The sequence below is a fragment of the Hypanus sabinus genome, chromosome 4 (assembly GCF_030144855.1).
Source record: "Hypanus sabinus isolate sHypSab1 chromosome 4, sHypSab1.hap1, whole genome shotgun sequence".
NCBI lineage: Eukaryota > Metazoa > Chordata > Chondrichthyes > Myliobatiformes > Dasyatidae > Hypanus > Hypanus sabinus.
The window spans coordinates 81,820,884-81,833,127 of NC_082709.1; the positions used below are offsets into that span (position 1 = coordinate 81,820,884).

The 12,244-nt window shown below is 48.0% G+C and overlaps 1 protein-coding gene across 1 annotated transcript in view; it reads left to right on the forward strand.

Annotated features, from left to right (window-relative positions):
• LOC132392944 (1-phosphatidylinositol 4,5-bisphosphate phosphodiesterase delta-4-like) overlaps positions 1-12,244 on the forward strand; it is a 55,271-nt gene that overhangs the window by 9,883 nt on the left and 33,144 nt on the right. Inside the window, exons 5-7 of the mRNA XM_059967542.1 lie at positions 3,963-4,092; positions 8,160-8,394; positions 11,352-11,553. Of these exons, the coding sequence (XP_059823525.1) occupies positions 3,963-4,092; positions 8,160-8,394; positions 11,352-11,553 (567 nt within the window). The remainder of the gene's footprint in view (positions 1-3,962; positions 4,093-8,159; positions 8,395-11,351; positions 11,554-12,244) is intronic.

Sequence of the window (12,244 nt, forward strand, 5' to 3'; positions counted from 1 at the left end):
TCTTTCCTGTAATGCCATGAGCTCATAGCTTGTTAAGCAGCCTCATGTGTGGCACCTTGTCAAAGGCCTTCTGTAAACCCAAGTACACAACATCAGCTGATCCTCCTTTGTCTATCCTGCTTGTCACTTCTTCAAAGAATTCCAACCGATTTGTCAGGCAAGATTTGAGGAAACCATGCTGACTACAGCGTATGTTTTCATGTGTCTCTAAGCACCTTAATATATAATAAGACCTCATCTTTAATAATCGACTCCAACATCTTCCAAACCACTGAGGTCAGACTAACTCACCTATAGTTTCCTTTCTTCTGCCCATTTCCCTTCTTGAAGAGTGGAGTGACATCTGCAATTTTTCAGTCTTCCAGAACCATTCCAGAATCTAATTCTTCTTGAAAGATTATTACTAATGCATCCACAATCTCTTCAGCCACCTCTTTCAGAACCCTGGGGTGTGTACCATCTGGTCTGGGTTACTAATCCAGCTTCAGACCTTTCACTTTCCCAAGTACCTTCTCTTTAGTCATGGTAATTTCACACACTTCATCATCCCTGAATCCTGGAAATTCCAGCATACTGCTATATCAAATGCAGCACTCAAACTGTTAAATCTAAATACACAGAGTATAAGAAATAAGGTGGACGATCTTGTCGCACTGTTACAGTTGTCAGGCATGATGTCGCAGAATTGTGGCTGAAGGATGGACGCAGCTGGGAACACACTGCACCGGAGGGGACAGGAAGGTCGGCAGAGGGGGCAGCGTGACCCTGCCTGCAAAGTTCACTCTGCCCTGACCTTAGGCATGTGTGATGGGACGGTGTAGAGAGAGCTTCACTCTGTGCTTGACCCCGTGAGTTTGGATGGGATGGTGAAGAGGGAGCTTCACTCTGTGTCTGACCCTGGGAGTGTGTGATGGGACAGTGTAGAGGGAGATTCTCTCTGTATCTGAACCTGGGAGTGTGTGATGGGATGGTGCAGAGGGAGCTTCACTCTGTGTCTGACCCTGGGAGTGTGTGATGGGACAGTGTAGAGGGAGATTCTCTCTGTATCTGAACCTGGGAGTGTGTGATGGGATGGTGCAGAGGGAGCTTCACTCTGTGTCTGACCCTGGGAGTGTGTGATGGGACAGTGTAGAGGGAGATTCTCTCTGTATCTGACCCTGGGTGTGTGTGATGGGACAGTGCAGAGGGAGCTTCACTCTTTGTCTGACCCTGGGAGTGTGTGATGGGATGGTGCAGAGGGAGCTTCACTCTGTGTCTGACCCTGGGTGTGTGTGATGGGACAGTGCAGAGGGAGCTTCACGCTGTGTCTGACCCTGGGTGTGTGTGTGTGATGGTACAGTTTAGAGGGAGCTTCACTCTGTGTCTGACCCTGGGAGTGTGTGATGGGACAGTGTAGAGGGAGCTTCACTCTGTGTCTGACCCTTTTTTTTTATTACAAAATCCTTTATTACAAATTTCGGTGCTATACAATATATACAAAACAGTGGCAAACACAATTACTGCACTACAAATAGACAATAGACATTACACCAGAATGTTGCCATCTCTATCCACGATGGCATTTACACCCCGCGGAGCCCAACGGTCTCGAAACTCCTCCAAGGCCACTGTGGACTGTGCGTGTTCCTTTTCAATAGTTACCCGAGCACGAACATACCCCCTAAACATTGCCAGGCAGTCTGCCCGGGGAGATCCTCCCGCCACCCGTTTCCAAGACCCTCGGATGGCGGATTTCGCCAGCCCCAGGAGCAAGTTGACTAGGACATCCTCATCCCTCCATGCCCCCTTCCTTACTGGATGACCATATATAAACAGGGTGGGACTAAAATGCAGCCAGAAGGCGAGAAGCAGCCCACGCAAATATGCAAAAAGAGGCTGCAGCCTCACACACTCCATGTACATGTGGTACACGGTCTCCTCTAGCCCGCAGAAGTGGCATGCGGGTGGGAAGTCCATGTACAAACTGAAAATCTTATTGCAGGGCACTGCCCTATGCAGTACCCTCCAGCCGAGATCCCCCAGGTGCTTGGGAAGAACCCCGGCGTAAAGGGACTTCCAGTGGGGACCCTCCTCACCTCTGGGTGGAAGGACCGACCGCCATGGCGTGTCGGGACGGTGTACAAGGGCAAGGAAGTGGAGGATGTGGAGTAGCAGCCCATACAGATACCTCCTACTTGCATCCCTGAATGGGACTGTGGGTATCGATGAGAGACGGCTCAAGTTGTGCGGACACGGCTCCCGGAGAAGATTGCGGGGTCTGGGCCCGACCAGCAGCTCGGCCTGAGTCGGTCCACACAACTGAGCCGCACCGACAGCCACTGAGGTAGGGCAAGGGCTGGCCAGGACCCTGCCCTCCGCCTGAGGAGGGGATTCCCTGCCTGAGGCGACCATGTTCCAGACTCTCAGTAGGTCCTGATAGAAGCCGGGCAGACTCCGCAAAGCAGTACGGCTGACGCCCGCCGGTGGTAGCCGCATGTCTTCATGAAGACAGCAGCCCCTCCGGAGGAAGAAAGTCGCCAACACGTGCCACCTGGGAGGGTGCTCGGCGTACAGGAATCTCTGCAGAGTCCTGAGGCGGAGAGCCGCCAGCTGCGTTCGGACGCACACCAGCGACTGTCCGCCCTCTCCCACTGGGAGACTCAAGACCGCTGCAGAGACCCAGTGTTTCCTGTTGCCCCAGAAGAAGTCCACTAATTTCCTCTGCAGTCTTGCAACAAACGGGGCAGGAGGGGCCAAGGTGCCCATCCGATACCACAACATGGAGGCCACCAGCTGGTTTATGACCACCACCCTGCCTCGATAGGAAAGCACCCTGAGAAGGCCTGACCAGCGCCCCAGCCGGGCCATGACTTTCATCTCCAGGTCCTGCCAGTTCGCCAGCCAGGTCTCCCCAGAAGGACTCAGTTAGACTCCCAGATAGAGGAGACGTCTGACCCTGGGAGTGTGTGATGGGACAGTGTAGAGGGAGATTCACTCTGTGTCTGACCCTGGGAGTGTGTGATGGGATGGTGCAGAGGAAGCTTCACTCTGTGTCTGACCCTGGGAGTGTGTGATGGGACAGTGTAGAGGGAGCTTCACTCTGTGTCTGACCCTGGGAGTGTGTGATGGGACAGTGTAGAGGGAGATTCTCTCTGTATCTGAACCTGGGAGTGTGTGATGGGACGGTGCAGAGGGAGCTTCACTCTGTGTCTGACCCCGGGAGTGTGTGATGGGACAGTGTAGAGGGAGCTTCAGTCTGTGTCTGACCCTGGGAGTGTGTGATGGGACGGTGCAGAGGGAGCTTCAGTCTGTGTCTGACCCTGGGAGTGTGTGATGGGACAGTGCAGAGGGAGCTTCACTCTGTGTCTGATCCTGGGAGTGTGTGATGGGACAGTGTAGAGGGAACTTCACTCTGTGTCTGACCCCGGGAGTGTGTGATGGGACAGTGTAGAGGGAGCTTCACTCTGTGTCTGACCCTGGGAGTGTGTGATGGGACAGTGTAGAGGGAACTTCACTCTGTGTCTGACCCCGGGAGTGTGTGATGGGACAGTGTAGAGGGAGCTTCACTCTGTGTCTGACCCTGGGAGTGTGTGATGGGACGGTGTGGAGGGAGTTTCACTCTGTGTCTGACCCTGGGAGTGTGTGATGGGACGGTGTAGAGGGAGCTTCACTCTGTGTCTGACCCTGGGAGTGTGTGATGGGACAGTGTAGAGGGAGCATCACTCTGTGTCTGACCCTGGGAGTGTGTGATGGGACAGTGTAGAGGGAGATTCACTCTGTGTCTGACCCTGGGAGTGTGTGATGGGACAGTGTAGAGGGAGCTTCACTCTGTGTCTGACCCTGGGTGTGTGTGTGTGATGGGACAGTGTGAAAGTAGCATTGTCCTCTTGGTAATGACTGGTGCCCATACAGTGAGCCTGTTAGCAGATGATGAGGGAGTGTCACTCTTTGTACAGTGTGTTCTGTTTCCTTCACTCCCGCATGTGGATTAGTGACTGGTTCCAGAAGGCTGACAAGGATAAGGATGGTCGGATGAACTTCAAGGAGGTGCGAAATTTACTGCAGATGATGAACGTCGACATGAATGAAGATCACTCCTTACGGCTCTTTAAGGTGGGACCCTCAACGTGAGATTCATTCTCGCTGTCTTACGCAACCTGTGAAATGTGTTGTTTTGTGGCAGCAGAACAAAGACGTAAAATTACTCTAAGTTACAAAATAAATAGTGCAAACAGAAGGAATAATGAGGTAGTGTTCATGGACCATTCAGAAATCTGATCGTAGAGGGGAAGAAGCTGTTCCTAAATCGTCGAGTGTGGTTCTTCTTCAGGGGAACCGATGGATGTGCTGGGCTAGTCCCTGGCTGTTCGGCCCATCATTTTGTCCTAGCTCATTGAAGAAGCAGCCCAGTTACTTGATTCTTCCCTTGGACTCTACAAACCCATCTTCACCTAGCCTCTGTTTCTACCACCATACCACCCTGACCATACAGGTGAAGTAATTTGTCACTCAGTTTAGAGTCATACAAACCTAGGAAGCAGGCCCTTCTTCCCAACTCATCCATGTTGACTGTGTTCCCAATGAGCTAGTTCCTTCTGACCGTGTTTGGCCCATAGCCCTCTAAACCTTTCCTACCCATTGTTGGATTCTGATGTTTTTTGATCCAAAGTTCTTTCAGGAGTCAAGAATGAGGCATAAAGCTTGTTACATCATGATCATTTTATTAGCACGAAGAAGACAAAGGAATTGGAAATGGAAAGCAGCGAGAGTCTAGTAGTGAATGGCAGGAAAGAACAAAGAAAGAAGAAATAGAGGAAAGATGGTGGGCCAGTGTGCTCTGCTCTTCTCATACCATGGATAACAGACATTCCATTCAAATTTGTAGATAAGAGTTAACCAATCAGAGTAGTCTCTACTCAAAGAATGCGATACCCAAGTAGCTTCCACTAGGGGGCAGTGTAGAATTGCAGATACATAGGCAATTACATGAAATACAAGCAGAGTGGAAAGGAAGGAAGCCAGAATAAGAAGGTGGGGGAGGGGAAGTAGTACAAGCTGATAGGTGAGACCAGGTGAAGGGGAAGGTGGATGAGTGGGGGAGTGTGGGATGAAGTGAGAAACTGGGAGGCAATAACTGGAAGAAATAAAGGGTGGAAGGAGAAGGAATTGTATCAGTTCCTCTAGGATTTTGTATGTATTTCTTTTAAATTCTGCTAATGTGTCCACCTCAACCACTACTTCTAGCAGCTCATTCCAAATACAGATCATCCTTTGCATGAAGAATTTGCCCCAATGCCCCTTTTAATTTCTTTACCCAGAAGGTGATGAATTAATTGCCACAGATGGCTGTGGAGGCCAAGTCATTGGAAATATTTAAAGCAGAGGTTGATAGGTTCTTGATTAGTAAGGACATCAAAGTCACGGAGAGAAGGCAGGAAAATAGGGTTAAGAGGGAAAGTAGGTCAGCCACGATAGAATGGCAGAGCAGGCTCAATGGGCGAACCCAGGTCTGCACCTGAGTCTTATGTCTAAGTCTCATGCCCCTGGTCACTCCTGTTTTTAACAATCCCTCCCTGGAGAAAAGACTTGTCCTTCAATAGCAGCTGTTGACTCTCTAGGTTGTGATGTCTTGGACCACTAGAAGTATTTGAAAAAATGGTAGGTAGATTTTTGATAATTTGAGGAACTGAGTGCTGTGGAGAACAGGCGGTGAGGAAGAGATGAGGCCTGGGGTGATTCATCCACGATCCTACTGAATGTTGGGAATGGATTTTCCTGCATCTGTTGTAGACCATAAGGCATACAGTCGGAGTAGAAGTAGGCTATTCGGCCCATTGAACCTGCTCGGCATTTGGTCATGGCTGACTTGTCATTGCTCTCAACTCCATTCTCCTGCCCTCTCCCTGTAAACATCAACATCCTTACCAATCAAGAACCCATCAAAATCCTCTTTAAATATTCCCAATGACTTGACCTCAACCGCTGTCTGTGGCGATGAATTCCACATTTTCCTGTGTTCCATCTACAGTAAATAAAGCTCCTCAGCCCTGGAGTGATGGATAGGACACACCTGGAGTACTGTGTGTAATTCTGGATTGAAAAAATAACTGAGAGGATCACTGCCATCTCCCCTATTTGTGACATTTACTGGAAGTGTTGTAGACGAAGGGCCTGAAACATTGATGAGGATCCCTACCACTCATCCCACAATCTCTCTGACCCTCTACCATCAGGCAGGAGGTACAGGAGCATCAGGATTAGGACTGCCAGACTGGGTAACAGCTTCTTCCCTCAGACTGTGCCACCATCAAAGTCTCGTCACTAGCAGTTTACTGTTTATTGTTTACCTGTGTACACACACCATGCATTTTTGAATTATATTTTATTAACTTATTTGTGGCAATACTTTGTTTTATGTGCTGTGTGTGATACATGTTTTGTCGGTGCACCGTGGCCCAGAGGAGTGTTGTTTTGTTTGGTTGTATATATGTACAGTCAGGTGATGATGAACTTGAACTTGGTTGCCCTATTACAGGAAGTATGTGGAGGCTTTGGAGAGGGTGCAGAAGAGGTTCACTAGGATGCTGCCTGGACTAGAGGTCTGAGCTGTACGGAGAGGTTGGACTGACTTGGTTGTTTTATTTTTAGCGACACAACGCGGTGTAGGCCCTTCCAGCCCTTCAAGCCAGGCTGCCCCGATTAACCCTAACCTAATCACAGGTCAATTAACAATGAACTTACCTGGTACACCTTTGGACTGTGGGAGGAAACTGGATGGCCCAGAGGAAACCCACGCGTTCCTTGGGCAGGGAATACGGAGACTCCTTACATAGCAGCACCAGAATTGAACTCCGAGCTGTGGAATGCCCCGAGCGGCAAAGACGTCGCGCTAACCACCACACTACCGTGGCAGAGGCAGGGGGGACCTGATAAAGTTATGCGACGTATCATGGACTGGTGGTTCAGACTAGATGGGCTGAATGGTCCAATTCTGCTCCCTTGTCTTATGGTCTAAGGCGAGAAGGAGTACGTTTATAGGAGATTTATGAAACAAGGGTTTTTGCAGATGGTGTTGGTGCCTGGAATGTGCTGTCAGGGTTCCTGGCGGAAGCAGATACAAGAATCATGTTTAAATGGCCGTCAGACACATGAATGTGTAAGGATGGAAGGAGATGAATTACGTGCAGGCAAGTTAAATTAGTTTAAGTTGGCATCATGGCTAAAAATATATTTTAAAAAGATTAAACACAAGAGCTGCTGCGGATGCTAAAAATCCAGAGCGACACATGCAGATTGCTGGAGGAACTCAGCAGGTCCTGATGAAAGGTCTCAGCCCGAAATGTTGACTGTTCATTCCTTTCCATAGATGTTGCCTGACCTGCTGAGTTACCCCAGCATTTTGTAAAAGTTATTTTTAAAAGATTAGCTTTATTTGTCACATGTACATACAAACATCAAAGACTAACACAGCCCAAGGAGGTACATGGGGCAACACAGTGTCACCATGGTCCTGGTGCCAACACTACATGACCATGACCTACTGACCCTAACCTGTAGGTCTTTGGAATGTGGGAGGGTACTGGAGCACTTGGAGGAATCCCATACAGTCATGGGGAAAACCTTATTGAGGAAATTGAATCCTGATTGCTGGCACTATAAAGAATTGTGGTAACCACCTTGTTGTCATGCCGTTAATCCAGTCAGCAACCTCTCCTGCACCCTCCATTACCTTAAAATCAGCCAAGCCAGCTTTTAGCAAACATTGCAAGTGGTTAACCAACTTAATATATTTTGCTCTTATTTCCTAAATTCAAAGGGTTATTTCTTAAAAGAAACAGTATAGATGCACACCTAGTTTTACTGTTAGAGTTGTGAAGTTGAATACATTGGATTATTTATTTCTTTAGTCTTTAGTTTTGACCAATTTGAGTGGACTGATAGGTCCAAACTCATGCACTAAGCCCAAGTCCAATAATAGTATTTACAGAATTTTGTAGGAACTCAGCAGGTCAGGCAGCATCTATGGAGGGGAATAAACAGTTGACGTGTTGGGAATAGATCCTTCATCAGGACTGGAATGGAAAGGGGAAGCCAGAGTAAGAAGGAGGGAATACTGGGCTCCTGTAGGGACCTGAGGATATTTCTCACCCCTTCGTCTTTCTGCTCGTGTTGTGTTTCAGATGGCGGACAGGTCCCAGTCGGGAACACTGGAGGGTGAGGAGTTCGTCCTGTTCTACAAAGCGCTGACGAAGCGGGATGATGTTCACCATCTGTTCAACGAGTTCTCCAAGGACGGGAAGAAGCTGACCCTCCTGGAGTTTGTGGACTTCTTGACCCATGAGCAGCATGAGCCAGAGGGCGGTGTGGAGAAGTTTGCCACGGACTTGATCATCAAATATGAGCCGTCAGAGACAGGTACGGCAACCAGAAGTTAAAACCTTCCTCTAACATCTCATTGGACTATAAGAAACAGGAGCAGGAGTTGGCCATCTAGCCCATTGAACCTGTTCTGACATTCATTTAGGTTAGTCCTGGACTCAGCTCCACTTACCTGCCTTTTCCCCATAACCCTGAATTTCCCTGCTATGCAAAAGTCTATCTAACTTTGACTTAAATAAATTTAATGAGTTTGTCTCCTGCTTCCCTGGGCAGAGAATTCCACAGATTCACTATTCTTTGGGAAAAAAATTTCTCCTCATCTCCTTTCTAAATTTGCTCCACCAAATCTTGAGGCTATGCCCCCTAGTTCTAGGTTTTCCCCCCACTTGGTAGGTGATAGTTCATTGTTGGGAAAAACTAAACTTTCCTGTTCATCCTCATTGATCCCTTTCATAATTCTATAGGTTTCTATAAGATTCTCTCACATTCTTCTGAATTCCAGCAGGTATAGTCCCAGGTGACTCAATCTCTACCCATGGGCAAACACCCTTATCTCTGGAATCAACCTTGTGAACCTCTTCTGCACCGTCTCCAAAGCCAGTGTATCTTTTTTTAAAGTAAGGAGACCGGAACTACACACAGTATTCCATGTGCCCTCTATTGGTGCCCTCTACAGATGCAGCATAACCTCCCTGTTCTTAAATTCAATCCTTCTAGCAATGAAGGCCAACATTCCATTTGCCTTCTTGATATCCTGTTGCACCTGCAAACCAACCTTTTGGGATTCATGCACAAACACTCCCAAGTCCCTCTGCACAGCAGCATGCTGCAGTCTTTCACCATTTAAATAATAATCTGATTTTCTAATTTTCTTTCCAAAGTAGGTGATCATGTTTTACTCCATCTGCCAGACCCTTGCCCATTCACCTAACCTATCTGTATCTCTCTGCAGACTCTACATCCTCTGTACAATTTGATTTACCACTCAGTTTAGAGTCATCAGCCAACTTTGCTACACTCAGTCCCCTCTCCCAAATTGTTAATGTATATCGTGAACAGTTGTGGGGCCAGCACTGACCCCTGTGGCACTCCGCACTCCACTGACTTCCAACCAGTGGTGTACACACATTGATTCCAACACTTTTCCCTCCATTGGTTAACCAAAACCTTATCCATGCTAATAAATTACTCCCAAATCTATGCATCCTCATAGATAAGTCTTTTATGTGACACCTTATCAAATGCCTTGTGGAAATCCAAGTATACGAGATCCACCCACCAGCCACTATGTTCGTCGTATCCTCAAAATACTCTCCTAAGCTTCCTTCCACTCACCTTAAATGGATTTCTACTGGTGTTGGCCATTTACGTCCTGGGAAAAAGTCTCTGGCTGTCCACTCTATCTATGCCTCTTACCATCTTGTACACCTCTATCAAGTCACCCTCTTATCCTCCTTTGTTCCAAAGAGAAAAGCCCTGGCTCGTTCAACCTCTCCTCCTAAGACTTGCTCTCTAATCCAGAGAGCATCCTGGTAAATCTCTCTAAAGCTTTCATATCTTTCCTGTAATAACCATGTAACCATATATGGTAATATGGTTATTATAGGAAGGATGTGGAATGAGGCAACTAGAACTGAACACGATACTCAAGTGTGGTCTAACCAGGGTTTTTTAGAGCAACAACAATACCTTGCAGCTCTTTAACTTAATCCTCTGACTAATAAAGGCCAACGCGCCATACACCTTCTTAACCGCCCTATCAACTTGCTTGGCGACTTTGAGGGATCTATGGATGTGGACTCCGAGATCCCTCTGTTCCTCCACACTGCTACAAATCCTACCATTAACCCTGTATTCTGCCTTCAAATCAACGTTTGGGATTGAATTTCACCTGCGACTTCTCAGCCCAGCTGTGCACCCTATCAATGCCTTGCTGTAACCTACGATCCTGTTCCTTCACATTACTAAGAATTCTGCCATGACCAAGGGTCATGGCCTAAGAGAATGGAGTCATCCGTTCAGAAAGGAGGTGAGGAGAAAGGCCTCGAAGTACCTTTCGAGATGTCTGCAGTGGAGGGCGATGGAGGTGATACAATACAGAGAGGGTAGAATTCTGGACCTTCACAGGATATCCAAGTTAGTGCAAAAAGTGGGTCTTGGGTGAAACATCACCCAAGTTTTTACAGTGAATAAATGTGGATGTGTGGTCATTCAAAGCTGAGGTTGAAATTTCTGGACTCTAAAGGGTATTGGGAAGCAGGAATCGTGGTTGCGTCAGAAATGAATCGAAAATATCAAAAGGGAAGGTGTCACACTGTGGGAAGGGCAGTACTGAGGGGAGGGTCACACTGTGGAAAGGGTATTAGTGAGAGAGGGTCACACTGTGGGAGGGGCGTTAGTGATAGAGGGTCACACTGTGGAAAGGGTATTAGTGAGAGAGGGTCACACTGTGGGAGGGGCGTTAGTGATAGAGGGTCACACTGTGGGAGGGGTGTTAGTGAGAGAGGGTCACACTGTGGGAGGGGTGTTAGTGATAGAGGGTCACACTGTGGGAGGGGTGTTAGTGAGAGAGGGTCACACTGTGGGAGGGGTGTTAGTGAGAGAGGGTCACACGGTGGGAGGGGCGTTAGTGAGAGAGGGTCACATGGTGGGAAGGGTGTTAGTGAGAGAGGGTCACACTGTGGGAGGGGTGTTAGTGAGAGAGGGTCACATGGTGGGAGGGGTGTTAGTGAGAGAGGGTCACACTGTGGGAGGGGTGTTAGTGAGAGAGGGTCACACTGTGGGAGGGGTGGTACTGATAAAGGGTTATACTGTGAGAGGGGCAATACTGAGAGAATGATGCACTGTGGGAGGGTCACACTTTGGGAGGGGTGGTACTGAGGGAGTGTCACACTGTCAGTGAGACCTTAGCTATTCGCCTCTGAATTAATGATTCACTTTGACATTTAGTTTCCTCTCAGTCACTGTCTCATCCGCCATCTGCCTATTTGCAGCCAGGAAGTTGTATGCCATGACGCTGGATGGGTTCCTCATTTACCTCTGCTCTCCGGAAGGGTCCATCTTCAATCTCGAGCACGAACCTGTCTACCAGGACATGGCGCAGCCTCTGTGCCACTACTTCATCTCCTCCTCCCACAACACCTACCTGCTCGAGGACCAGCTTCGGGGACACAGTAGTGTCGAAGGTTATATTAGGTACACCATCAACCCCCACCCCAAACCTATTCCAGAACATAGAAAGAGCATTATATCACAGTTCAGGCTCTTCGGCCCACAATGTTGTCCTGACCTTTAACCTTCCCTCCTACAACTCCGCCCATTCTTCTGTCATCCATGTGCCTATCTAAAAGTCCCTTAAACGTTCCTGATGTATTTTCCCCCACTACCACCCTGACAGTGCATTCTATGACTGGCCACTCTCTGTGTGGAAAAAAAGCAAGCTTCTGTCTTCCCCCCTATACTTTTCTCCAGTCACCCTAAAACTAGACCTTCTTGTCTTAACTGTTTCCACTCTGGGCAAAAGTCTCTGGATGTCCACTGAGTCTATGCCTCCTATGATCTTGTACATCTCTATCAAGTCTCTTCTAACCTTCTGCACTCCCAAAGGAAAAGCCCTATCTTGCTTAACCTATCCTCATAAGACATGCTCTCTAATCCAGGCAGTATCCTTGTAAATCTCTGCACTCTCGCTGAACCTTCCATATCCTTCCTGTAACGAGGTGACCAGAAATGAACACAATATTTCAAGTGGGGTCAAACCAGTGTGTAATAGAGCTGCAACATTACCTCACCATTCTAGAACTCAATTTCCCGACTAGTAAAGGCTAACATAACATACACCTTCTTAACTACCCTATTAACTTGCATGGCAAGTTCAAAGGATCTA